Source organism: Colletotrichum acutatum (assembly GCF_030867785.1).
Source record: "Colletotrichum acutatum strain CBS 112980 chromosome Unknown BDZ83scaffold_63, whole genome shotgun sequence".
Taxonomy (NCBI): Eukaryota; Fungi; Ascomycota; class Sordariomycetes; order Glomerellales; family Glomerellaceae; genus Colletotrichum; species Colletotrichum acutatum.
This window is the reverse complement of record NW_026849057.1, coordinates 40,854-65,824: the sequence shown is the minus strand read 5'-3', so window position 1 is coordinate 65,824 and position 24,971 is coordinate 40,854. Positions and strand designations below refer to the sequence as shown.

At 53.2% G+C, this 24,971-nt stretch overlaps 9 protein-coding genes across 9 annotated transcripts; 6 read left to right on the top strand and 3 right to left on the bottom strand.

Moving 5' to 3' along the window:
• Window positions 1–98: 98 nt before the first annotated feature.
• Window positions 99–2,123, top strand: BDZ83DRAFT_580415 (sulfatase; the record flags this gene model as incomplete). Its single annotated transcript, XM_060505350.1, has 4 exons — window positions 99–435; window positions 511–668; window positions 720–1,688; window positions 1,764–2,123. 4 exons carry the CDS (start codon window positions 99–101, stop codon window positions 2,121–2,123), a joined length of 1,824 nt encoding a protein of 607 aa, XP_060363609.1.
• A 434-nt stretch (window positions 2,124–2,557) lies between these two features.
• On the top strand, window positions 2,558–3,247 carry BDZ83DRAFT_387194 (Mss4-like protein). The gene is made up of 4 exons (XM_060502752.1): window positions 2,558–2,791; window positions 2,865–2,890; window positions 2,950–3,059; window positions 3,119–3,247. Exons 1-4 carry the CDS (start codon window positions 2,706–2,708, stop codon window positions 3,146–3,148), a joined length of 252 nt encoding a protein of 83 aa, XP_060363608.1. The 5' UTR covers window positions 2,558–2,705; the 3' UTR covers window positions 3,149–3,247.
• A 342-nt stretch (window positions 3,248–3,589) lies between these two features.
• On the bottom strand, window positions 3,590–6,238 carry BDZ83DRAFT_720542 (family 92 glycosyl hydrolase; the record flags this gene model as incomplete). The annotated part of the gene is made up of 2 exons (XM_060512281.1): window positions 3,590–4,283; window positions 4,341–6,238. 2 exons carry the CDS (start codon window positions 6,236–6,238, stop codon window positions 3,590–3,592), a joined length of 2,592 nt encoding a protein of 863 aa, XP_060363607.1.
• A 1,357-nt stretch (window positions 6,239–7,595) lies between these two features.
• BDZ83DRAFT_753353 (uncharacterized protein) lies at window positions 7,596–10,670 on the bottom strand (the record flags this gene model as incomplete). Its single annotated transcript, XM_060514342.1, has 4 exons — window positions 7,596–9,044; window positions 9,103–9,981; window positions 10,021–10,161; window positions 10,212–10,670. The coding sequence occupies 4 exons, from the start codon at window positions 10,668–10,670 to the stop codon at window positions 7,596–7,598; spliced, it is 2,928 nt and encodes a 975-aa protein (XP_060363606.1).
• Window positions 10,671–13,178: 2,508 nt separating this feature from the next.
• Window positions 13,179–13,838, bottom strand: BDZ83DRAFT_625868 (uncharacterized protein). The gene has a single exon (XM_060508517.1). The coding sequence runs from the start codon at window positions 13,785–13,787 to the stop codon at window positions 13,317–13,319; it is 471 nt and encodes a 156-aa protein (XP_060363605.1). The 5' UTR covers window positions 13,788–13,838; the 3' UTR covers window positions 13,179–13,316.
• A 1,451-nt stretch (window positions 13,839–15,289) lies between these two features.
• BDZ83DRAFT_652923 (sulfate permease) lies at window positions 15,290–17,891 on the top strand (the record flags this gene model as incomplete). The annotated part of the gene is made up of 3 exons (XM_060510572.1): window positions 15,290–15,563; window positions 15,675–17,248; window positions 17,307–17,891. The coding sequence occupies 3 exons, from the start codon at window positions 15,290–15,292 to the stop codon at window positions 17,889–17,891; spliced, it is 2,433 nt and encodes an 810-aa protein (XP_060363604.1).
• On the top strand, window positions 17,841–19,111 carry BDZ83DRAFT_387015 (uncharacterized protein). Its single transcript, XM_060502751.1, has one exon. The coding sequence runs from the start codon at window positions 18,322–18,324 to the stop codon at window positions 18,958–18,960; it is 639 nt and encodes a 212-aa protein (XP_060363603.1). The 5' UTR covers window positions 17,841–18,321; the 3' UTR covers window positions 18,961–19,111.
• A 1,091-nt stretch (window positions 19,112–20,202) lies between these two features.
• On the top strand, window positions 20,203–20,703 carry BDZ83DRAFT_652921 (uncharacterized protein; the record flags this gene model as incomplete). Its single annotated transcript, XM_060510571.1, has 1 exon — window positions 20,203–20,703. One exon carries the CDS (start codon window positions 20,203–20,205, stop codon window positions 20,701–20,703), a length of 501 nt encoding a protein of 166 aa, XP_060363602.1.
• A 909-nt stretch (window positions 20,704–21,612) lies between these two features.
• On the top strand, window positions 21,613–24,544 carry BDZ83DRAFT_652920 (uncharacterized protein; the record flags this gene model as incomplete). The annotated part of the gene is given in 6 exon segments (XM_060510570.1): window positions 21,613–21,925; window positions 21,976–22,106; window positions 22,163–22,695; window positions 22,714–22,913; window positions 23,124–23,219; window positions 24,405–24,544. 6 exon segments carry the CDS (start codon window positions 21,613–21,615, stop codon window positions 24,542–24,544), a joined length of 1,413 nt encoding a protein of 470 aa, XP_060363601.1.
• Between the last annotated feature and the right edge of the window lie 427 nt (window positions 24,545–24,971).

Below are 24,971 nucleotides of genomic sequence, written 5' to 3'. Positions count from 1 at the left end.
TTTAACGTCTTGTTCTTGTGGGTTGCGCGGTAATATTAGCCTTCCTTTGTCGATGAATCGATCAATTGAGCGACAGGCCTCAATCAGTTTGTATCGCAATGCAGCTCAAGACATCAGTGCTGGCCTCGGCGGCCTTGCTACTCAGTAGCAATGTTGCAGCGCAAGGCGACGCTCAGACACCTCTCGTCGGCCCCAAGCAGGATGCGATATCGCCGTCTTCGCGGCCAAACATTGTCTTCGTCTTGACCGATGATCAGGACCTGCACATGAACTCGTTGGAGTACATACCGCTGATTCAAAAGAGGCTCATCGAAGAAGGGACACTGTATAAGAAACATTTCTGCACGACGGCAGTTTGCTGCCCATCGCGTGCGAGTTTGTGGACTGGCAAATTGGCTCATAACACCAACGTCACCGACCTCAACCCACCATACGGTAAATGATTCCCTCGTGCACTTATCTGATTGACAGAAGACGGTGCTCATGAACAGACACTAATTTATCTTGCAGGTGGTTTCCCCATTTTTGTGAAAAATGGCCACAATGAGAACTACCTGCCCATTTGGCTGCAGAAGGCCGGATATAGCACCTATTACACGGGTAAAATGTTCAATGCCCATACTGTTTGGAACTATGACAGCCCGCACTTGAAGGGCTGGAACTCTTCTGTGAGTATCCTGCCTTATTAGTCAACAAATGTCATGCTTACCTTGATTCAGGACTTCCTCCTTGACCCTAACACCTATGACTACTACAACGCCACCTTCCAGCGTGACCATGAAAAGCCGGTCAACCACCTCGGCGAGTACTCGACGGATCTGGTCGCTAAGAAGGCCTACGGGTTCCTGGACGAAGCCGTAGACGTCGGCAAGCCTTTCTTCCTCGGTATTGCTCCCATCGCACCTCACAGCAATGTCAACTCCAGTATCCTTCTGCCAGTCAAGGGCCCAGATGACAACGTGCCCGTCTCTGATGACGAGTTCAGAGTCAGCATTCCGTTAGCTGCTAAGAGACATGAGCACCTCTTTGAGGACGCCAAGGTCCCGAGAACTGAAAATTTCAACCCTGACAAGCCTTCGGGCGCCGACTGGATTCGCCGCCAACCCAAGCTCACGGATGAGAACGTGGCATACAACGATAAGCACTACCAAGGACGTCTACGTGCCTTGCAAGCAGTTGATGAGCTTGTCGATGGCCTCGTGGAGAGATTGGAGAAGCATGGTATTCTGGATAACACGTACATCTTCTATACGACGGACAACGGCTACCACATTAGCCAGCACCGGCTGCAGCCCGGCAAGGAGTGTGGGTATGAGGAAGATATCAACATTCCGCTCATCGTTCGTGGACCCGGTGTTCCCAAGGGAGGCGTAACTGAAGCTGTCACGGCGCACGTTGACCTCGTCCCCACCATCCTGTCGCTCGCGGGTGCTCCGTTGAAAGCCGACTTCGATGGAGCCCCGATCCCGCTCTCGACAAAGGACCTGACGGAGTCCCCGTTGACTCGTGAGCACGTCAATGTCGAATACTGGGGATGGGCAATCACCGAGAGCAAGTTCGGCTTCAATGGCGATGATACAAAGCGCATCTTCAACAACACGTACAAGGCGCTGAGAGTTGTCGGCGAAGGTTACAACCTCTACTACTCGGTCTGGTGCACTAACGAGCATGAGTTGTATGATATGACTGTAAGTTAGCTTCAACCCGAGGTTGATATCCTGCACGTGAAAAAGTAGAGCGTGCTGACAAGTCGCTCAATCAAGACGGACCCTGGCCAGCTTCACAACCTCTTGCATACCGACGAAGCCGCCCTTGCTGCAGGCGCAACCATTCTCAGTTACCCTCTCAAGAAGGTCCTGCCTAGACTCGACTCCCTCCTATTTGTTCTCAAGTCTTGCAAGGGCACGACATGCTCGCAGCCATGGAAGGCCCTCCACCCTACAGGAAACGTCGGCAGTCTACTCGAAGCCCTCGCACCACGCTTCGATGAGTTCTACACCCAGCAAACGCGTGTGCAGTTTGATCACTGCGAGCTGGGTCACATTGTCGAGGCCGAGGGGCCGCAGTTTGAGCACGATGGAGCTGTGTACTGGAAGGGCTCCAAGTGGAGCGACTGGACTTGAGTATCTTCGGCTATATGTAGGAAGCTGTTTTGAGGCATCACCGGATAATGAAAGCCCAATGGGACTACAACTTGCCGATTATCTGGCCGTCGTACGAAAGAGGTGGGGTTTTACAGCATCAAAAAGCGGTGAAATTCCCGCAGCCAAGGTCTGCAAGTGAAACATGTCCAACAGCGTGACAGTGCGTGATCCTGAACAAACGCAACGGGACGGACGCGACGGCACGCGGCTTGCTGCTCGATCGAGGGCCCGCCGTGCGACATCATGACCCCTCTTCCCCCACATTGAGATCCGCTTCGGAACTAGGAATTTAAGCTCCCTCGTCTTCCGGAACTAGGAAAACCAACATTCCCCCAACTCCGACCGGGTTAGACTTTGCGAAACGCTCGACATCTTAAAAGCAAGCGATCTCTGACGTAAGTCTACTCGATTCGTCATCATCTGATGAAAAAGGTGGCTGTAGCTTGGGTGGGAGATTCTAAGAGAAACACCTCAGTTTTGACGACTTCCTCACACAACAACCCCGTGCGCATTCAACGTTCATTTTGATCAAACCCAAACTTTATTCTCTAGTAAATCAATATGGCTCCGTATCAAGGTCATTGCAACTGTGGCTCGGTGAAGGTCACAGTCAACAAGAAGCCGGATAACATCGTTATCTGTCATTGGTAAGTCAACCATCTTCATTGCCTCCACACATGCCAATTTGGAGTCATAAGTTGACACGATAGAAAATATTAGTTCAAACTGCAAACGCGCTGGTGGCCGTACGGTAGACTCACAGATCTTAGGATTTTTCTACGCTGACTGTGATTGAACCATGTAGCCTTTTCCATGAACCTATTTGTCGACGATGGTGAATGGGAGATTGACGATAGCCAAAACACGCTGAAAGAATACCAGGATTCAAACACTGACTCCGGAAACACCATTCAGGTGAGTTAGAAACTCATCATATAACAATGTAGAAGCTGTCTCTCACATCACGTTTCCAGCGGTGCTTTTGCGGAAAGTGTGGAAGGTAGAGCTATCGACTACTTAGGTGACCCGTCTATCTGTGTACTGACAAATCTGGCAGTCCTGTCAAGACCACAACAAAGGCGATTCCGGGCAAAGCTCTCATCAAGGCGTCATTGTTTGACGACATTCCCACGAAGAAGAGTGAAGTATATGGACAGAAGGCAATCAACTGGGCGTAGTGAATCCGGTAACCGGATTGGAAGTTACGAATTATGGCGTTTGAGGCGAGAGGGGTTCACTTTGGCGGATGAGGCTGGGTAAAAGTGACAGAAGATGAGACAGACGGATGATATCTGTACTTGATATTCAATCGAAAACATATTGCGTTTCGCTGTCATCCAGAGTCTGACAAATGAACTGAGAAAAGGTATTCCAACTGCCCAATCGAACATGAAGCAAAGGGTCTATAAGTAGTGATCGCCATAGCCAATTACTCACCCGCCTGCTTAAACGTTCAAGTCCACCCCTGTATGCCCAAACTCACTCTTATACGTCGTATCTATGATCCCCGTATCTAAAATTCTCGTATCGGTACGATTGGAAGGGAAGGTGCGGTTGAATCCCTGATACGGACCCAAACTTGGCGGGAGATCCTGGACTCTCGTTCCCCAGTCACTCTCACGCCGGCCAAGAGTAAGCACCAGCTCTTGACCCTCGGTAAAGAACTTGTGATCAACCCAGCTTTTCCTGTAAGGCTGACCATTCAAAGTCGCTTTTTGAATGTAGACATTGCGGTAGGTCGGATCAAAGTTAATGTTGCGGACCTTTGCCGTCCTACCCGTTTGCGGGTGCGTAATTTCGATGCTTTCGAAGAAAGGCGGGATGATGAGATACACATCCTGCCCGGGATTGGGGAACAGACCCATCATGGAGAAAGCCAGGAATGATCCCATAGCTCCGCTATCATCGTTACCAGGAAGTCCGGCTGGGTCAGGTGAAAAGAATGAAGGGATGTAGAAGTGGGCTCGTCTGGCTGAGAGAGCCGGGCGACCGGCGTAATGGTACTGGAAGACCGTGAGGAATGCTGGCTCGTTGCCAATGTAGGTGATGTTTTGGTCATGCAAGAAGTTGAGCCTGCGAACGAAGGCCTCTGGGCCACCAAGAGTGTTGATGAGCGTTCCTTGGTCGTGAGGAACAAAGCTAGTAAGGTCAGTTACTTGAGGCTTCTACTGTCAATCATTTTTCAAGTCAACTTACAAGCCATATTCCCAAAGACTGCTCTCGAATGTTTCCGGGCCATTGTTTTGCAGGGAACACGAGCTTTGGCCGTCCAGGTTACTGCAGTTGAGCGGATTCTGGTAGGCCCAAGTTTGGTTGAGAAATTTGGGCTCGAAGAATCCTCTGAATCCTGTGTCGGTACCGTTGAAGAAAGCTGACTTCTGGTCTTGCTTATACAGGTTGCGCCAGTTGCTGCTCGAAGCAAGATACTTTTCCCGGTCATCCCCATGACCCATCCGGTCAGCCATGGAGGCGATGCAGAAGTCATTATAGCTGTACTCGAGTGTTCGCGAAACGCTCCTCGTTAGTGTTCCGAATCCCTTGACGTCGAAATCTTGCACAGGGATGTAACCCAATTTCTTCCAGCTATCCATGCCGCCACGGCCGTTCACGCTCCAGTCGAACGGTTCTTCATCTGCGTCCTTCTTCACTGCTTCATAGCCCAGATCCCAGTCAATACCTTCAGTAATATTCTTCAAATAGGCGTCTGCTAGGACGTTGTCAGCATTGGATCCTCCCTGGGTGAGACCCTTGCATAAGCTCATGCGGCAGTCCGGAAGCCAGCCAAGGTGAACATATGTATCGATGAGAGACCGGATCATTTGCGCTACCGAAGTTGGATCGATGATCACCAGGAATGGGATTTGGGAACGGAAAGAGTCCCACAGGCAGTAAAACGAGTCCCAATACGGCTCATCACTTTTCCATAGGGGGTTCTCGCCAGTGTAATTTTGTGGGTTGACCATGGTCCGATAGATGCCGCTGTAGAAGTTCCTCGCAAACGACTCGTTCACGCGATCAGTGTTGATTTTGATGGGACTGAGCTTGCGGCGCCATATTGCCGTCGCTTCGCCCGACACCCGCTCAAAGTTGTAATCCGAAATTTCACCCTCAGCATGTTCGCATGCCCGCTGCTCGCTGATGAAGCTGGTTGCGACACGCGCGGTAATGGGCTGGTCCGCAGACTTGAACCGCACGAAAGCACCGCCGGGTAAGGGGTACCCGTTGATGGACCGCGAGATAGTCATGTTTTTGACCTCTGTGCTCGCGCGACTGTCTGCAAAGATGCCTGTGTCGAGGATCTCGGCGCCATTAAAGTCGGTACAAAAGTGAAGGACAAAGGTGCCGCTGCCAAAACTCGGTTGAAAACGTGCGTTTCCTGTGATGCGTCCGGACTTGGCGTCCACATTGATAGTTGCGTTGTCTTGCCTCGTGTCGGCGAGATCTGAGAGGTCTTGGAGAATGAGAGGCTGTCCGGCTTGGGGAAAGTTGAACCTTATGAGGGATGCTCGTTCGGTTGTCGTCATTTCCACCCTAATGCCGGTTTTCAGAGTTATGTTAAAGAGTCCCGGCTTTGCGATTACGTCTTTTTCGTTAAAGTAACCGTACTTCGCTCTTGACTTCTTTGGAAATGTGCACCAGTTGATTACTCCACTAGGGCAAGTGGTGTACGCGAACAGCGGGAAGTTTCCAAGGGAAGGCTGTCCGCCAGTGCCAGAATCGTGCATCGTCGAGAAGCCGGTGACTGGGTTCCCATCCAAAGTGAAGCCACCCTGATTCGAGCTGCTGTTCGTGTCCGCGGATGCCTTTGCCATGCCGTAGGGCAGTGTCGCACCCACGAAGACGTTGCCACCATTCCTCGAGCCGATGAGAGGATCAACATACTTCAGAGCATCGAAATCGTCTAAGGCCTCGACCGCGGCTGAGTTGGTCAAGTCTGCAGAGGATGAGCCGGATACCCAGTTCGATGCGGCTTGTACCGCGTCATGAGCTACATGTGAGGCTGCGTGAGATAGCGAAGGCAGATGGGTGTCTGGCATAAGCCACCAGCGAAACAGCGCCGCGGCGCCATGGAAAGACCACAGCTCGCTCCACATCGTGAGTCCTGGTTGATGATGTGTTTGCTGCCTTGACGACGAATGAATCCTAAGTCTACGGCGACAACCGCGTTGAGAATTTCTCATCCTCCCTTATCATGCAAGTAGTATTAAATGGTTGTCCCGGCCGACACGTGACGAAACGTCAAAGCTAAAGTTGGTCTCAAGTTCAGTAGACTTTCCTCCGAGCTCTGCTGAGAACGTCCTGCATGCCACTCATGCCAGCTTGAGGCGGCCATTGGGCATCATGGCGTAAACGGCGAAGACCGGCCATCGTGTACCGCGATTCCAACCCCGCAGTAGACTTGTCATGGACGGGATAGTGTAAACTTTCTCTTCATTTTGATGGTTGCATTGAATCTGTTAGCTTCAACGATGCTTCAAGAAGCTGAGGTCGCACGCGGCAATCGAATAACATGGTCTCGGTCCCGTCGCATTGATCGAAAGCCCGCTTGGACCCGACAGTTGCATGGGAAACTTAAACAATGGGGCGGGAAGCAGGCACTGGCAGCTATATCTCTTTGCAAACCCAACCGTTTCACATCAGAAACGAACCTTTTCCCAATCTCATAGAACGGAAATGGGCGTTTCTCGTTATTTGTTTCTCTCCCGAGTCAGGATGCTTTGGTCCGTGGGAGCGGTTTGATGGACGCCACCCTGCTTGTCTGCCGACAAGACGGCCGAATGCTACTTTACTTTAGAGAGTCCGTTGTCGCATTTTTGCTTCGAGAAGCTCTGTGTAGAAGACATGCGAATTGGACGAACTACGGCTGAGTTTGCTACGACATAGTAGCACCTGTCTGCCCGCTTGATCGGCCCACCTTGTGCTGATCATAATGACGGCCCTTCCCACTGGCTTTCAGGAACACCGCTGACCTTTCTCTCTGATCCAGGATATCCGTCAAGTGGACCTTCTTGGATTGGAGGAGTGCTATAAAGTCGAGCTGACCTTGTTACGGTGGCCTAGAGGTTGAGTATATCCTAGTCGCGTGGATCTTGGCGTCACTCTCCACCACAGAGACGACTCAGGCTGTGCAGACAGTTTGTCCGATCTCCCTATGCTTTTTGAAACGTTCCTCTTTTTTCAAGTTTCTTGGTGTTTGACTATGCCGTCGGGGCCATATGAACGAGATGCCAGACCCTAATGCGATCCGGGCAGAGCGCTCCGCGGAAGCTTTGGAAGAGGTTCGTGTCACAGCCAGGTGATTAGACAAAGCTATCCTAGATACCAGTCCATGCCTTAAGCTCACTCGGGACCGCGAGCTGCGAGCTTAGGTGAGGGTCACGACTAACCCTGTGTTCTTCTTTGAGAAGGATACTGTTTCTGGTGCTACTTCAATGATACTCTTCAAGTATCTCATCCCTGGACCTCAACGTTAAACTCATCAACGACACTCCGAGGCTTCACGATAATGCCTAGAGGATGATACTTGAGGTGAGAGAATCCGAAAGCTCCAGGGCCCCCGATCTCAAGGCCCCTCGTAGAGCTAGTCCAGCGATCACTAGCCGCAATACCTAGAACAATGATCAAAAGTCCGTACCTGTACTCTGGCGTTCCAATGGCTTCGCCGTTTTGCGCGTCAATGACCGCGATAAGATCCGGCACAATGGCTAAGACATCTTCCTGCTTCTCTGTCCCAACTTCTTGGGGCCCGGACTTGGCAGATGTGGCCCTGATTGCAGCAATGTTCTCATTCTTGAACGGGATCTTGACGAATCCTGTGAACTTCTCCTTCTTTGGCTCTTGCCCTGTCTCTCTCGAGGTGGAGATATCAGCGCCTTCGATGACCAGCTCTCCATAGACGTGACCTTTCCTGAGCACCCTGTCGACGCCCACGATCTTGCCCTTGAAAATAACCTTAGCCGAGCCGTGACCGCCACATTCCTCAGTGATTGTCTCCGCAACATTGTCGACAGAGTTGAGCTTCCTTGCCTCAGCAACAGCTCGCCCGATTCGCCACGACTGGGAAATGGTATGTTCTACCACCCACCTCTTGGTCTCGGCTCCCGTCACCGGCGGGTCAGCCACAGCCACCTGCGAGCCCATCTCCGCCAGAGCCGCACGCATAACCCGCTCGACCTGCTTATCAGATGATGCCCGGGACATCGTGACGATGCTGCCGTTCCCGTCACTCATGGTCACTGGCGTCCAGATGGGTCTCCGTTCGTTGAAGACTACCGGCGTCGTCTGCCATTTGGTCGGGTACGCCCGGCCCATCCAGTCGCCATCGACTGTAGGGATGTTCATGTTCGTGCTAGAGCCGATCATCATGCTCTGCAGGCCGTTCGCGCTGCCAATTTCGACGGAGATCATGTGTGTGGCGGGCGTGCCCAAGTGTTTATACATCTCCTCTTGGGCCTTCTGCATTTCGCCGGCAGACTTCTTTTCGATGGCGACGGTCGGGGACCCCGCATGGCCTCCGCAGCCGACGAGGGCATCGTCGGGTATGTGGTGAGGATTAACAACTCTGACGACTGCACCTTTGCGCAGCTTCTCGCGGAGGATGAGTTGCTGGGAGTAGGGTGAGCCACCGCCGCCTGTGCCGAGGATGTAGCATCCAATCCTGATCCAGTCGAGGTCGGTCTCGTTGATGTACCAGACTCGATCTTTGACAAGAGGCTTGTAAGTCAAGACATCGATCTCTTCCTTAGTACGGATTGCGGTAGTCTTTACGACTCGGTTGGTCGAGACCTCATCACCTTGGCTCCCCTCCTCGCTGCTTTGCAATACAGATGAAAGATCTGTCCGCGAGAAGTCAAAGTCACCGGCAGCACGCACAATGAAGCGCGACTTGTTGGCAATGTACTATATCTGTCAGCCGACATGATCCCACCACGTATCCCAGACTTCGGGGAGCACTTACAGCCAGGGGTATCGTATCCACATCCACGATCTGAACAGGCGAAGGAACCGCACCCGCAGCAACGGCCTTTTTCCTAGCCTCTTCCTCCACTCCACCCAAGATCTCTTGGACCGATTTGGACTCTGTCGACTTGACCGTGTCAACGATGGCACTGACACGTGCAATGGCTGCGCCGATCGCGTTGGCGACGCCCGCCCACTCAGGCTTTAGCACCTCGCTAGCTCCCCTTAGCTCGTAAGGCGCAATCACGGCGCCACCGCCGACTAGGAGAACAGGTATGTCTTCCGGCGAGGTCTTCATCGTATCAATCACCTTTTCGAGCTTTTGCTTGACGATGGCGGGAAGCTGGGCTACGCCTTGGGCATCGAGGGCGCCCTGGACCAGAGTAGCGTCTCCAATGGGGGCGGCAGGCGACGATGAGCTGGCGAGGACGGCACAGTCTGTGGCGGTTAGGGTACACCCTCCACAGACGATGGCCTCTGTCTTAATCCTATAGCCAACGCTGTCTGGTCCAACGGTAAGCTTCTCGGCGCCCTTCCGGACTAAGGAGCCTCCCCCTAGGCCGATACTCTTGACATCTGGGCAAGAGAGGTTGAGGCGGACGCCAGCGAATTCACTGTAGACAGCTTGTTGGCGTGGGAAACCGTTAGCCTGCAGTAGACCTACATCGGTAGTCGTACCTCCAATGTCGACTACCATTACGGCACTGTTGCTAAGTTCGTGATCCTGCACCAGAAAGGCGGCTCCTCGCATGCTGTTGGTCGGGCCGCTGGAGAATGTCCGGAAGGGTAAGTTGGCGGCCATCTCGCCTGACAGGATCGTACTGCCATTCTGAGAGATGAAGACTGGACAGTTGAGGCCTAGCCTTTTCATAGGCTCCTGGAATCATTTGATAGTTCCGTGAGCAAAGTTCAATACCGTCGCGTTGAGAATGGCTGCGTTTTCTCGCTCCTGGAAGCCCAGGTTCGCCACATCTCTGGAGCAGGTGACGGTGCAGCTAGAGATCTCTGATCGGATAATATCGGCAGCTCGTTCTTCTTGTCGTTCGTGTCGATGGGGCTGGAGATTCCATTCACAACTACATTCTTGATCCCCTTCTCTCGAGTTACAGCGCATTGCGCTTTGATTTCCTCGGTGTCTATGTCAGAAATCAGAGTGCCATCTACTTGTAGGCCACCCTTGCAGAGAGCATAATATCCCAAAATCAGGTCGCGTAAATCCTCGGGCCAATCCAGACAAGGCGGATCGTGCTTAGAGAACTGGCTCGTTAGCCTGATAACAGCAACCGGGGCTAGACGAGCGGCATCCCTCTCGAAGAGAGCGTTGACGAAGTGAGTTGTGCCGATGGTTACGCTGGCGATTTCACTCGGATCGATCTTGGTGGACTCAAACATTGTGACAATGGCGTTGTTGATGCCCTCGCTGGGGTTCGTCGTTGTTGGCGACTTGTGCCACGCGATGATACCCTTGCCGGGCTCAGAGGCCCGCGAGGGATCGAGGACCACGCCATCAGTATTTGTCACGCCAACGTCGACGCCGATGCGGAGGTGTCGCGTTTGGGATGCCATGATAGAGTATGTCGTTCGCTACGAGCGTCCCTGGTTTGTTCTACGTTGATGGAAGATCGCCCTATACACTGACGAGGATCGCGGGGTTCACAACTCTATGGAAAGTGGGAGGCGGGGTACGAAGGATGGCCGATCCCTCGGAGACCGAGGCTCCGGGTACTGGGCGGAGACCGGGCTCGGGGCGGCCCCGCCAAGACCGGCGGAAGCGGGTAACGGAAGGCCTCGTCCAACAGACATCCGGAAAGTGATTCCGAAATTGCTGACCACAGGATTGTTGACTGTCATCCAGAATTGAATCCACCATCGTAGGCTGTCATCACAAAGACCCTGCGCTTTTGGGGGGCCCTTCGCTCTAAAACAGAGCGGACTCGGCCTACTTCGCCCGACTGGCGATGACGTGCTCAGGAAAGACCGAGACGGTCTCTTGGCATATTTAAGCAGGAGGCCAGGCCTCCAGAGCCTGAACACCGCCTCCGGTGAGTGCAGAATGACTGGGTAGCCTTCAGAGACTGTGTGGGAGGCGAGCGGCCTTTCTGCTCGTCTCTGTCCCTGTCCCAAAAGTCGCCCCCGTACATGATGCGATGCACCGACGGGACCAGAGCCACGGGATTTCCACCAAAGAAGGTCCCATGTCTCTGCAGTATCTGCATGTGCATACCATCGCGGGTCTTCGTTCTCGGCACAATCCGGTGGCGCGTTCTGGTTCTTTTGTTCCATTGCTGCGGCCCAGTCTGGAAGCACTTTCCAACGGAAGCCGAGAGCCCTCACTCAAGTGACACCAACATTGCAAAAGCTAGATGTACCAGCGACCCCGTTGCTTTTGGGTTGCTATGATGTTGGAAAGATTCGAGCCCTCTCGCGGACACTCCTATGATTCAATAGGTTCTTCGATTGATCCAATGAATGGATGTGTTCAGAAATTTCTCGAACCAGTTGTTTGAGCATCACAGCGAATGCTTCAGAAGACTCTCGGATCATTCTGTTATGATATTTGACGGAGTCACGGGATTTGGATTGAAAATTGGGCTTTGAAATGCATGCAGCTTACGTCTGCTAGGAACATGAACCATGCATCTTTCCCTCTAGCAATACAGAAACTTAAGCAGGAGAATTTGAAGCTGTCCTGTTATGCCCCTTCACGCTGGACTTACTCTATTACTTCCCGTATTCCAGGGCTCATCGGTGAATATCCCTGATCGAGATAGCTCATGTGGAGTGAGGCGTGGGAAATATTGTATTTCCGGAATAGAACTATCCGAAGCTCGGCGGACTCAAGCGTATGGTGACATTCGAAGATTCGCCCGTGACGTCTGATCTATCCGTCGCTCTTCATTAGCAAAGGGAAAGACCACTCGAAGCGCGATGAGAAATTATGAAGATCGATTGTGTTCTGAGCCACTTCCGTCACGATTGACGGCGCCCAGCCTTTGTAATGATGCCGTCGTGACTCTCAGCCGCGAAGATCACTGGTAAACGATTTGCCATTGAGGCACGTCGATGATATGCCATATGATCGACCTCCTCAGCCGTACGCCAGGGACACCCATGTAGACGCACACATCACAGACGCACGGCGTAGGTGAAGCGAACGAGACTGAGACTACAGCTCGCTTCTGTTGGCACGATTGAGCAAGCTGTTCTCGACCGGGCATTTGTCCAGAGACATTCGTCGGGCAGCATGCATGTCTAGCATGAGTCTCTCCCGCTCAGCTGGGACGCAGAGAATCACGCTACATCCCACGCTGTTCCATTTCGTGGCCTCGATTCGGTCTCGTAATAGTAATAGTTTCTCCCAAAGCGCAAGTTTTGGCCGACATATCACTTTCGGCAGTCACTTGGAACAGCGAAAACTCTGCCGTCTATCGAAGTCAATGTGATAGCTTCCAAGACATATCAAAGGCCGAATAGTGGCCGCACACGCTCTGGCTTTTGCCCTCATTCCCCCGGTTTTCTGCCTCCGATCCTCGCTCACAACCCCTCCCACATCGCGTGATCGAGTTGCTGTTTGTGGAGAGACCCAAGACTTTACCAAGAGACGCCGTTCCAACTTTCAATTTGGTTTGGGGGGTATTTTTGTGAAGAGTTTTCTTCCCGATGGCCTTGAACGTCTTGGCTGGCTACCGGAGTTGCCTTCCCGCGATGCCGAGACGGAACAAGCAACACCAAGCTCAGGGCACCAGCATTGAGGCGCTCACTGAGCGAAGCTTCGATGTCTGGGCGCGGGCGCAGGTTCATGGAAGAAAGCCAGGGGCCAGCGTATGGGAGGGAATGTGATGAACCGAATGAAGAGTCTAGAGAGAGACAAGAGATCAATTGCTGCGAAAACTTCACTGTAAGACTATGCCAACTGCGAACCTCCGGTACAGGACGTCAGGGCCAAGGAGAGATTTGCCAAGCTGGATTTGCCCCCAAATTGAGACAATGTCACCGAGAATATTCGCGTGCTGCATAATGAAGACAGAAAAAGTCGGGGGACTCTTCACAGTTCTGTTTGTGTTTGTTTGGCGCGGGTGCGATTCCTTTGGAATCGGGAGGATCCTTTAACGCTGGTCTCATTTACGCCAAGAATGGCGTGCTCGACACCATCGTCCAATATGCTTCCCGGAACCCGTTCTTTTTTCTCCAACACCACACCCCCATGCATCCTCACCTCCCCCATATCACACCCTTCACTTTCAGCCCCGGGGAGAAAACCAGAGAACAGATGGAACAGGGACCAGCCTTCCTGTTGTCTTCTGGGGGTTGGTCCAGCCGTCTTGTCGTCCGTACGGGGGGTGAGAGAAAGGGTAGTAGAAAGGGTGGAAGAAAGGGTGGTGGTAATGGTGGACAGAGCTCCCCCAAGAGTGGCATTGGATTGTCGATTTTCCCATCTCGGGTGTTCGGCAGGACATCTGGGTCACACACGACGTCGACTATGCTATACACGGCATCGTGGACGAACCTGACAGCAGTAATCGACAAACCCGTCTGGCATTTAAGCTTAATGAGAGGAGCATCGACCCGGTATGCTGGGAAAATAGAAAAGAGAGAAAAGGCACGAGCAAGAACGTCGGTCCAGTGTAAGCCTGCATGTATACAAGCAAGCCACTGAATATGAACTTGTGTTACCCGCCGCATACCGCGGAGAAAGGCCAATTTAGTTCCCTTTTTTTTTTTTCCATCTTCTCGGCCGCAGTCTGCTAATAGCTTTTACACTACTCTTCACTACCGCCCGCCTTGTCCGGCCTTTCCAACGTCTCAAACATCCCGCGCGCTCGATACCCTCACCGGTGGTCTGGAACGCCAGTAGTCAACCCTCTACTGATCAGCCCCAGTGCCACCTGCCGTGTCCTTCACCGGTCGATCCCTGATCGATGTGCAAAAGGCTGAAGAGAACGGAATGATCACACGGAGAGCCGATCTCAACTTCTGAGTGATCTGGGAGGCGAAGACATACATGCACCCATGATTGTTAGTACCAATATCCCAGCTGTGGTCTGCCGTGCGTGCGTGTGTCTGCGCGTGTTAGCCGCGCAGCAGATAGCCCAGCTGCATATGGCACATGCCGAATCAAGGCCATCCCGGCGCGCAGTCACTTTGAGGACGGCGGAATTTTGCTTTTCTGACAGCTCTCCTCCTCCTCCTGCTCGTCGTCGCCCCCACGCGTCCAACCGAGAGAGAGTCAGCATCCCCGGCGGCCGGGCACGGGCGATGGAGAGGCCATCGAATTGGGTTGGACTAATTAGCTCTGGTCAGGCAAGACAGTCGTCCGAGAGAGTGGTCGCACCGAAGGCTAGCATTCCACACCCCGTCCTGGAGTGCATGTACGTATTTCCAACACGCGGAAGTACCTACAGAAAAACAGACAGTCAGACATGCTCTTCCAACGAAGGAAGAGGACCCTTCATTAGCTCGGTCTAACATGCATACGGAGAGAGACTGGAGGTCCACCCCGCCATCCACCCCGTTTCCCCCAGTGCGACCACATATCAGAAATAGCGATGTTACTCCAAATCATACGGGCTGTCCCAAAGGACTGGATGCCTTCTAGAGAGACTTTTTGCGATCTCTCAAATTCATCAAGACCGAGGAAATCGAAATTAGAGGGTGTCTACATCCCATGCGACGCCATAGAGAATGATTATGTCGTCAGACAATGGCTTTCAACTCCCACACCCCTACCCTTGGCGGCATGTGGGAGTGCAACATGCGCAGGGCTCCAATCGAAGGGCACCTTGGCGAGGCCTGGACGATCCGAAGCCACGCTTCTTGGCGACGCGGCCAAGCTTTGCTTCCAAGAGGGGGATAGCATCATCGTGGGCTCTTGTCAGTTTTTTTGATTTCTTGGGAGTGACTTGTGTTCCGCAACATATAAGGTTCCCCGGTCCCGGACGTGCCCTTACACCTAATATGCCTCGTTCGTGTCGTCCCGTCTCCCGGTCCAGGTCAGAAACCTTATTAGTCGACTCGTTCGCCTCCTCTTTTAAGATTTGGTGTTTTCTACCTCATTGAATTCTTCGTCACCAAGACCTGTCTTTCCCTTTGCCAAGTGTTTCCTATCTCTTGGGACGACTACCTTGATTCAATCTCTTGGGAACATTACACACGGCAGACCGTCGCTTCCGGACGCGCCTTTCGCCATGTCGAGCAAGGTCGGAAGAACCTTGGCCAAGGGCCTTGGTATCGACGTCGATGCCCGGTACCGTAACGAGCCTACCGAGGCCGTTCAATCCGCCGCCGCTTCATTCCGCTCCGTCGAGCAGTATGAGGAGAGGGAGCCTACCGTCGCCGAGTTCCTGTACGAGCACCGGCCCACGGTTCACGGCGCTGTGAACTACATCAAGAGCTTGTTCCCCTTTTGGTCCTGGATCTTCCACTACAATGCTACTTGGCTTCTGGGAGACATCATTGCTGGTATGTTTTTCATGTAATGCCATTGGCATTTGCTCAAAGGACACATCAAATGAGCCCTTGCGATGCCATTCATCTACCATCTCATCTCAATGCCTTGAAATATCTTGATAGCTGACTATTCATTTAAAGGTGTCACTGTCGGTTTCGTCGTCATCCCTCAAGGCATGGCCTACGCCCTCCTCGCGCAATTGACCCCCGAATATGGACTCTACACCTCCTTCGTCGGCTTCATCCTCTACTGGGCCTTTGCAACCTCCAAGGATATCACAATCGGAACCGTCGCCGTCATGTCCCAGCTCGTCGGCAACATTGTACTCCGCGTCAAGGACTCTCACCCACAATATGACGGCCCTCAAATCGCTCAAGCCCTGGCCGTCATCTCCGGTGCCGTCCTCCTGTTCATCGGTCTCGTGCGTCTGGGCTGGATCGTGGAGTTCATCCCGCTCGTGGCCATCACTTCCTTCATGACGGGCGCCGCCATCAGCATCGCCGCGGGTCAAGTCCCCGCCCTCCTTGGTCTGCAGGGTGTCAACACACGCAACCCGACGTACGAGGTCATCATCGATTTCCTGAAGGCGCTGCCTACCGCCAGGCTCGACGCCGCCATGGGCCTCACGGCCTTGTTCCTGCTGTACTCTATCCGCTCGTTCTGCAACTTCATGTCGAACAAGCAGCCCCACCGCAAGAAGTTCTGGTTCTTCATGTCGACACTGCGCATGGCGTTTGTCATTCTCCTGTACGTCCTCATCAGCTGGCTCGTCAACCGCCACGTCAATTGGGATGCCAAGAAGGCAAAGTTCAAGATCCTGGGCAAGGTCCCCAGTGGTTTCCAGCACACTGGCGCTCCCAAGATTGACACGGAGCTCCTGGGTGCCGTAGCCCCTGATTTGCCAGTTACTATCATCGTCCTCATCATCGAGCACATTGCCATCTCCAAGTCCTTCGGAAGAGTCAACAACTACGTCATCAACCCCTCGCAGGAGCTCGTTGCCGTCGGCTTCACGAACCTCTTTGGGCCCTTCCTCGGCGCCTACCCCGCCACCGGATCCTTCTCCCGTACCGCCATTAAGTCCAAGGCCGGTGTTCGCACGCCCCTGGCTGGTATTTTCACTGCTGTCATTGTGCTCCTGGCCCTGTACGCCCTGACCTCCGTCTTCTTCTACATCCCCATGGCCACCCTCGCCGGTCTCATTATCCACGCCGTCGGTGACTTGATCACGCCGCCCAAGGTGGTGTACCAGTTCTGGGAGGTGTCGCCCCTCGAGGTCTTCATCTTCTTCGCCGGTGTCCTCCTGACCATCTTCACCAACATTGAGAACGGCATCTACCTGACCATGTGCGCTTCAGCTGCCCTCCTGCTGGTGCGTCTCGCAAAGGCAAAGGGCCACTTCCTCGGCCGCGTCAAGGTCTACCGCGCCACAAAGGACACCGCTGGCAAGGGCGTCCCTTTCAACGAGAGGGGCGAGGCTATCGATGTTCCTGCTCGCGAGAGCTACATCCCTCTCGAGAAGGACGATGGCTCGAACCCCAACATTGACGTCCAGACCCCGTACCCCGGTGTCTTTGTCTACCGGTTCGGCGAGGGCTTCAACTACACCAACCAGGCTCACTACATGGACGCTCTGGTCGCTTATGTGCAGAAGCACGCCAGACGGACAATCCTCGATCGTTATGAGAAGCTCGGCGTAAGTTCACCCACCTACCGTTCTCATCATGATCCTATATCTAACAGTCACTTAACAGGACCGCCCCTGGAACGACCCCGGCCCGCGCCGCGGCGCCAAGATCGATCTTGACGACACCCGCCCCATCGTACGCGCCGTCATCCTAGACTGCTCCGCCGTCAACAACATCGACGTGACCTCAATCCAAGGCCTCATCGACGTCCGCAACGCACTCGACCACTACGCCGAGCCCGAGGTCGTCGAGTGGCATTTCGCCAACGTCAACAACCGCTGGACCCGCCGCGCCCTCGCCGCCGCCGGCTTCGGTTTCCCCTCCGTCAAGGACGAGGGCAACTTTGGTCGGTGGAAGCCTATTTACAGCTTCGCGCCCGTCGACTCTGGATCGGGTCACGAGCCCCGGGTTACCTCGCAGCGCAGCCGCGACGAGGAGGAGGAGGATGTCATCTCCCCGACGAGTAAGGGTCACGATGGTGCTGCGAGAGTTGTGGGACGCGGTGATGGCAAGCTTGCTGCTGTGCAGGGCATGAACCGGCCATTCTTCCACATTGATGTTGCTGCAGCTGTGGAGAGTGCAATTTTGAACGCGGAGAGCAAGAGTGGTGGGCAGAGATCGTCGGCTGAGTCGGTCCTCAAGGGCGGTTAGAGTTGATTAAGTGGCTTTGATGTGCACATCTGCTGTATGATGGTGCTTAATGAGGTGTAGCAATTGTTGTTCAAAGATTATAGATCCAGATACCAAGTTGTGTTGTTGCATATACCGCTCTAGGGGCTGGGCAGAGGCCCTGTTTAGACCTTCTAATTCAATCTTTTCAATCCTTCTTATCAGATGATACTCTCAATCGAAGCTTATGGGATCTGTGAAGCCCTCAAAGCTGTGTTTCAGCATTGTATCCGTGCGGATTGGCGTAGGGAGGTGGTCTGAAACGCGGCTGATGCATCTTGGCGTTCTGCCTCTGCCGTCGTCTCATCAGCGTGCGCCAACTATTGACGGGACAAATTTCTGAGTGCAAGATCAGTCTTCAGTCTCTACAACTTCAAAGATCCTTCTTTGATTGAATCACATCAAAAGAAACATGCGAATATCATCAAATCCCATCATAAGAGCCACCCTCGTGGCGGCATGGCTCGCCTCAACAGCCCTCGCGATGCCTCAAGTCGTCGACCGCGATGATCCCCCACCCACCCCACCAGCACCGCCGAAACCCATCGCGACGGCCGACCAAGTCGACATTACTCAACCAAACACCACCGCCCCTCCACCACAAGAACAGAAGCCGCCCATTCCGATCACAGTCCGGCTGTTCCCCAGCTCACCGGGCGTCAAGAACTGCCGCGGCGCGTCCTTTGTCGATATGGAGCTCCCGCAAAACGCGTCGACGGAGCCGACGTTCACGACCAAGGACGGGCAGTGCTATAACCTACCGGGCACGGCGCAGTGCGGCATCTTTATGGGGAACAAGGCAGATGGGTGCGAGGCCAAGTTGTTTCGCGGGGAGCGGTGCAGCGCGTTTTCCAACGTTGCTGTTTTTCAAGACGAATTACGGCCTGTGGGCGGATTCTTTGCGAGCATGAGCATTAAGTGCGGTGTCGTGCCCGTTGAGCCGAAGCCGTTGAGTCTAGGAGGGTTGGGCGGCAAGATGCAGAAGCCCGTTCAGGGGAAGGGCAAGAAGGCTAGGAGGGCGGTTGTGTCTGCGATACTCGACAGTGACTAGACTCGCACGGAATACGGCATGGAGGGAACACTGAGAGCTTTTGCTTGATAGGCGTCAAGGGTTTGGGACTTGAAGCGAGATTCCACCCCCGGTCCAAGGGCTCGGGAGGCTTACGGGAGTTGCGGCACGTAGACGCCGGCAATGACAGGATGGCATTAGCCGTTGACGAATAATGATAATGATACCTGACGACCATACGAGAGTTTTCATTCAGTGAGGCATCCCCCGATTAGCTGTGGCCCTAGCCACCCCAGTAAACCTGCCAAAGCCAAGTTCCAATCCAGTCTGTCGTTCTGGGTCTCATGACGCGGGACGTTAGACCAGGCAAATACCTGGTAACACGACTGTGGTCGGTTTCTCGGCTCATCAGGCCCAATTCACGTCTGACTGGCTCGATGCCTCGGGCTCGTCATGCTGGTGGCGACCAAAAACATCGACCGTCGTGCCAGAGGGAGGATCAAACAGGAGGGGGCCACAGCCGGACCACATCGTCCACAATCTTTTGTTGTGGTTGATTGGTCTGTGCTTGGGGGAGGAGAATTGTGAGACACCCTGCTTGGCGATCATGGACTCTCAGTATGGCCCCGTTTGCTGAGCTTATTCTCTCGATGGTTGTCTTGCAGACTGGAGACTATGGAAAGTCTCCGTTCTCGATGTCAAGTTGAGCAGAAGAGAAGATACCTCCGCCAAAGGATCCAACGGCTTTGAACGTGCTCAATCATATATGAAGAAATAAGCTAGCCGCGGCGTCCCAAGTTTTTGGAGTGGCTTTCACCCAAGACACCAGACCGTCTGATCTGAGATCCCAAATGTGTCATCTCGTCTCAGACGCTCCAGCCCCTTGCACTGACAAGAACACCCTCCTACCGACTGTCCCCCCTCCCACTGCTCCCCTCCATGTCAACTATGGCACATATAACGACACAGACTTCCTTGATCCCTCTCTTTTTAGTTGTCTGCTGCCACTCTTCCCTCATTTTTGAACGAGTCATCCTTCTTTTTTTTCTCTCTTCTTTCCTTTTGGGGTTGTATTCCTTCACTTCTCAGTGGCCGGCCACTTTTAACCTTTTGGGTTGTCATTGAACTTTATCGGCTGGTTTCTGTCGCGGTCCTTTCAGTTAAACTTGAAGCTCTCTCGACACCCTTGTCTACCTTTCATAATACAACACCATCTATTCTCCCATCTCGCCTTTCGTTTAAGTTCGACATCAAAGCGGAAAAAAAGTGTCGACGAGAGCCAAGATGCAGCAATCAATCTTCACCAACCTCTTCCTGGCGGTCTCCCTCATGAGCACCGCCGCCTTCGGCAAAGCAATCGAGGTTCCGGCCCCGGGCCCCGCCGTCGTCGTCCGCCAGACAAACCCTACGACGCCCGCCCAGTCGACCATCATGTCGTGCGGCGAATACTCTCGCATCGCCAACCTCTCCACCGTCGGCGCAAACAGCACCTACCGCGCCACATTTTTCGAGGCCTCGCCCAATGGGAACCAGTTTAACGCCGAGGTCCTCGACACCGCCATCCTCAAGCTGCCGACCGTCATCATGGACCGCGCGCTGAACGAGGCCTGCGGAAACCTGACGGCGCTGGCGATCCAGGAGGCTGCGAACAACTTCTCGATCCGCACCGTGTTGCAGTTCTCAAACATCCCGCCTGCTGAGCCGCTTGATACCTCTACCCACATCATCTTTGTCTGCGCCGGTGCGTTGTTCTTCATGAGTGGAATTTGGGTGGCCATGCCGTGAGAGAAGTCGTCTCTTTGGATGTGGTGCTGGAGGTTGAGGAGGGAGTTGATGGGGAGGATGGAGGCAAGGAGAGCGAGAGAGTGGGAGAGAGGACCGATGTTCTAATCACCCGGATTCTACAGACCTAATGCATCCTACCTGAACCCAGCTTTGAAATGCGGACTTTGCTCTGAGTCGGAATGGGACTTGAGATATGCTTAGCGCGGTGTTGAACATGAATGCGATTACGATACCCAATTAAAATCACTTACTTTGGCCGCTGTATCGACCCATAGGATGGTGAGACTTCTTTCCGGTGATTTCGTGACCCAGCTATTCAATCTCGTATCGGGACTTAGCGATTTCCAGAGTCAATGCTTCCAACACTTCTTTTCTCTTGACATGATTTTGCCTGCGGAGATGTTGGTCAGGAGTGGATTATCTCGTATTGGAAGGCAAGCGGGCAGGCGGGTCGAATTCGCCTGGTCCTTCCACGATTGGCAAGCTGGATGAACGTATATAGGCAGAGCTTCGCCTCAATTGTCAAAATTAATATGTCGCCCTGCTCAACGATTGCACGGATTGCACAAAATTTACAGAACGGATCTCTCAAGACCCGGCGGCTTGCATACTAAGGTAGATATAACTAAGTTCTAGCTACGCCGAAAACTCACTATGAATCATCATGGCTCAGTGTAACGCGCGACTCTCATTGGTCATTACGTTGCGTACTAGCAAATCGGCTTGGACCCTGAGCGATCTAGGCAGGCGCGTGCATCCGTCGCTCCTGCCAGTCCAAGGAATTTGATGCCTCTACTGATTACTACACGTAGGTACGGTATATATCGAGCCCGTTCTTGTTCTAACTTTAAAGTCCTCTTTCATTCACTTCCAACTCTCCATCCAACTGACAAGCACAACGTTTGGAAAATGCCAGAATCAAACCACGCCATCGTCTTTGGCGCCTCTGGCCTGCTCGGCTGGGCGACAGTCGAGCAGCTGCTCTCCAATTACCCCTCCAAGGGCTCCTTTGAGAAGGTCACCGCTGTGATGAACCGCCCGCTACCAGATTCAGACTCTTTTTGGCCACCAGCGTCGCCCAGCAGACCCAGATTGCAGATTGCCTCTGGTGTCAATCTTACTGGGACGCTGGAAGACCTGACTTCGCAGCTCAAGGGCAAAGTCGATGGGACCGAGGGCGTCACCCATGTATTCTATTTCGGTGAGAGTTGTGTCCTGTGTGGTAATTTCATTCACTGGAGGATGTAGCTAATCTACTGGCCATTATCACAGTCTTCAATCAGGGCGATGGGGACGATGTTGCCGAGTGCGAAACCAACTGTGGCATGATGCAGACGGTGGTTGACGCGGTCACATCGTTGTCGATGAACCTCAAAGCATTCGTCTACTCTGGCGGAACTAGGGTGGGTGGTCCTCATCTCCCAATTTATCATGATATAGAGCTGACAGCATCACACAGGGCTACGGGATCTACACACCTGGTGGAACTTTCAAGCCCCCCTTGGAGGAATCAATGGCAGACAACCTCCCCGAAGACTACGAAAAGACCGTCGCGTATCCCTGGTGGCGTAAGATCCTCTCAAAGGCGAGCGATGGCAAGCCTTGGATCTGGTCAGAAGTATGCCCAGACGCGGTAGTCGGATTCTCCCCGAATGGATCTGGCTTCTCGTTGGCGCTCCACTGGGCGCAGTACCTATCCCTCTATGCCTACAACCACGGTGTGAGCAAGAACTCCAAGCCCAGTGTAGAGGTTTCATTCCCTGGAACCCAGGCGGGATACAACAGCCTTTGCACTCCCGTCTCTTCTCGGACTCTCGGTCGCATCGCTATTCACGCCTCGCTTCACGGGGACAAATGCGGGGGAAAGGTCATTAACATGGCCGACAGAGAGCAGCCTACCAAGTTCAGTGACCTCTGGCCGTCGCTCGCTGATTGGTTCAGACTGGTTGGTGTTGGTCCGAGGGAGAACGACAATGCAGAGAAACCCGGGGAGTACGTCAAAAAACATAGGCAGACATTCGAGGAACAAGGCTGTGGTAGGGCTGTCACTGCTGGCGTGGGGAGTGGAAGTGTCCAGCTTGACAGCGTCGGGTACTGGCTGTCCTTCGACAGACAGCTCAGCTTGCAGAGGCTGAGGTCTGTGGGATTCACTGAAGAGAGAGACCCTATTGAGGGCTGGCTGGAGGCGTTTGAGAAGTTTAGAGAAGCGGGTATCATATTGTAACAACATCTTCTCCGTTTACACATTCTATGAATCTTAGTGTATGTAGGCTTCTACAACGATCTGAAATTTCGCTTCTCTAAGCTAAAGTTTACTCCTTCTCCAACAACCACCGCATCCCCTTCATTGTATTCGGTCCCAGCTCCGCAGGCTGGTCTTGTGGAGCAAAGATAGTCCAGCCTTGATGTCCCCAGTCAAGATAGTTATCAACTCTCGACTCAACCCCATTATCCTTCAAAACCTTGGCGTAAATCAACCCATCATCCCTCAGCGGGTCTCGATCGCCAACCTGGATGTAAGTCTTGGGAGCTTTCGGTATGGCTTCAGGGTCGTTGAAAGGTGAGTACCACGGCGATTTAATCTCTGCCTGCAACGCCTTCGACACATCGTTGATGACAGCAGTAGTAAAAGTCGGGCTCCATTCGGCGTTGGTCTCTCGAGAAACCCACTCCTTGGCGTATTTCTCCGGCACAATCTCCTTGACGAGCAGGAACGGAATGCCCAGAAGCGTGCCAGTGATCCCCAGTCCCTCGACACCAGACCTCTGGCTGACAACTGAAGCAATGTTCGCACCAGCAGACCACCCACCAACAACAAACCCCTTGCTGATATCCGCGCCGAATCGACTAGCATTCTTCGAAAGCCAGACTGCCGTCTCCCAACCGTCCTTGACGGACCTGGGAAACTTATTCTCAGGTGCGAGACGGTACGTTGCGTTGACCACCACAGCGCCGAACTCGAGCGCAAATTCCCGCGCGGGGCGGGTCGTCGGCTCGACGCCGGCAACGATGAAACCACCACCTGGCCAGAGGAGGATGAAAGGCCGGTCTGCGTTCGACTCGTCTACACCGCGCGGGCGGACAATTTGAAGATCAATTTTGTAGCCATCTGAGAGAGTTGCAACGTCGCGGAACTCCTCGAGGGACTTGTCGAGTGGAGGAAGAGCTGCGAGGAGGCTCTGGAGGAGTTGAGGTCGTGTTTCCCTTGACTTTATGAATGATTCCATGATTATAACTTTCAGCGGATTTTGATGAGCGAAATAGATCTGAGACTTAAAGTTGTGTATGGTTGAATAAGTCAGAGAAATGGGGTTTTTGAAAGAGGACGTTTCGGCTTCCTTCAACGATTTCTCGTATTTAGAATCCGAGTCGTACCGCCCCCGCCCCCATGGATGTGGATCCGGGGAGAGGTCAACTCGAAAACGCGGGGCGTCGGGCCAAGTCCGGCGTCGGCAATGCGACGTCGGAGCTGTCTGATGGCATCTAAGTGGTTCGAATCGTCGCGACGGGTCCGTCGATGGGATGTTCTGCACCGAAACCGAACCTCTTCGCCGTTGACCCATCTTGGTCGTACGGCAATAATCACCTCGAAAGCCGGGTATAAGGGCTGCCAATCTTACATGTACGCTTCACCAGGATCCGTCATTCCACGCGCGCTGTATGTTGCCTTAAAATGCTCGTTATCACACATAGGTAAGTAGGTACAAAGTTCTCCTCCAGTGACGAAACTGTTTACGACTATCGATCAGCGGGAAAACTGGCCTCTCTCGGCGAGTATATCTTGGCAACGGCTTGGTCTTTGGCCCTGTACATGGCACATGCATGCATCGAAGAAGTGTAATCTTCCATCAACACATTTCTCCATATCGTCCCTGTCGGAAAATTCTCTTCACTGCCACCTCAACTTATCTGGCTCCCAGACATTTCCCAATATACAAGAAAACATCTGCCATAAGTATAGTAATCCAAGCAATAGGCAAAATCGGCATACTCTGTCTTTTCCCAGCGTCGATTTAGATGGCAATAACATAGAGTTAACGTTATTACAACGCAGTAATATTGAAGAAAGACACCAGCTCCTTCTCAACCACCCATCACAACACATGGAAGATAACCAGGTTGGCGAGCCAGCGAATGCAGCACTTGAGGCAAGCTGAAGCTTGAAGAACACAACGGCCAGAGAGCGCAGCATTGTCAAATGCATTTCCTGCCCACCTGTCCACCTCGTCTTCCATCGAACCACACACAAGGAGCTGTTGAACTGTATT

Coding starts and splice junctions, on each gene's coding strand:
- BDZ83DRAFT_387194 (XM_060502752.1), top strand. CDS start 2,706: ATGGCTCCGTATCAAGGTCATTGCAACTGTGGCTCGGTGAAGGTCACA. Junction 2,792..2,864: donor AACATCGTTATCTGTCATTG/GTAAGTCAACCA, acceptor AGAAAATATTAG/TTCAAACTGCAAACGCGCTG. Junction 2,891..2,949: donor CTGCAAACGCGCTGGTGGCC/GTACGGTAGACT, acceptor TGAACCATGTAG/CCTTTTCCATGAACCTATTT.
- BDZ83DRAFT_625868 (XM_060508517.1), bottom strand. CDS start 13,787: ATGCGGCGGGTAACACAAGTTCATATTCAGTGGCTTGCTTGTATACAT.
- BDZ83DRAFT_387015 (XM_060502751.1), top strand. CDS start 18,322: ATGCGAATATCATCAAATCCCATCATAAGAGCCACCCTCGTGGCGGCA.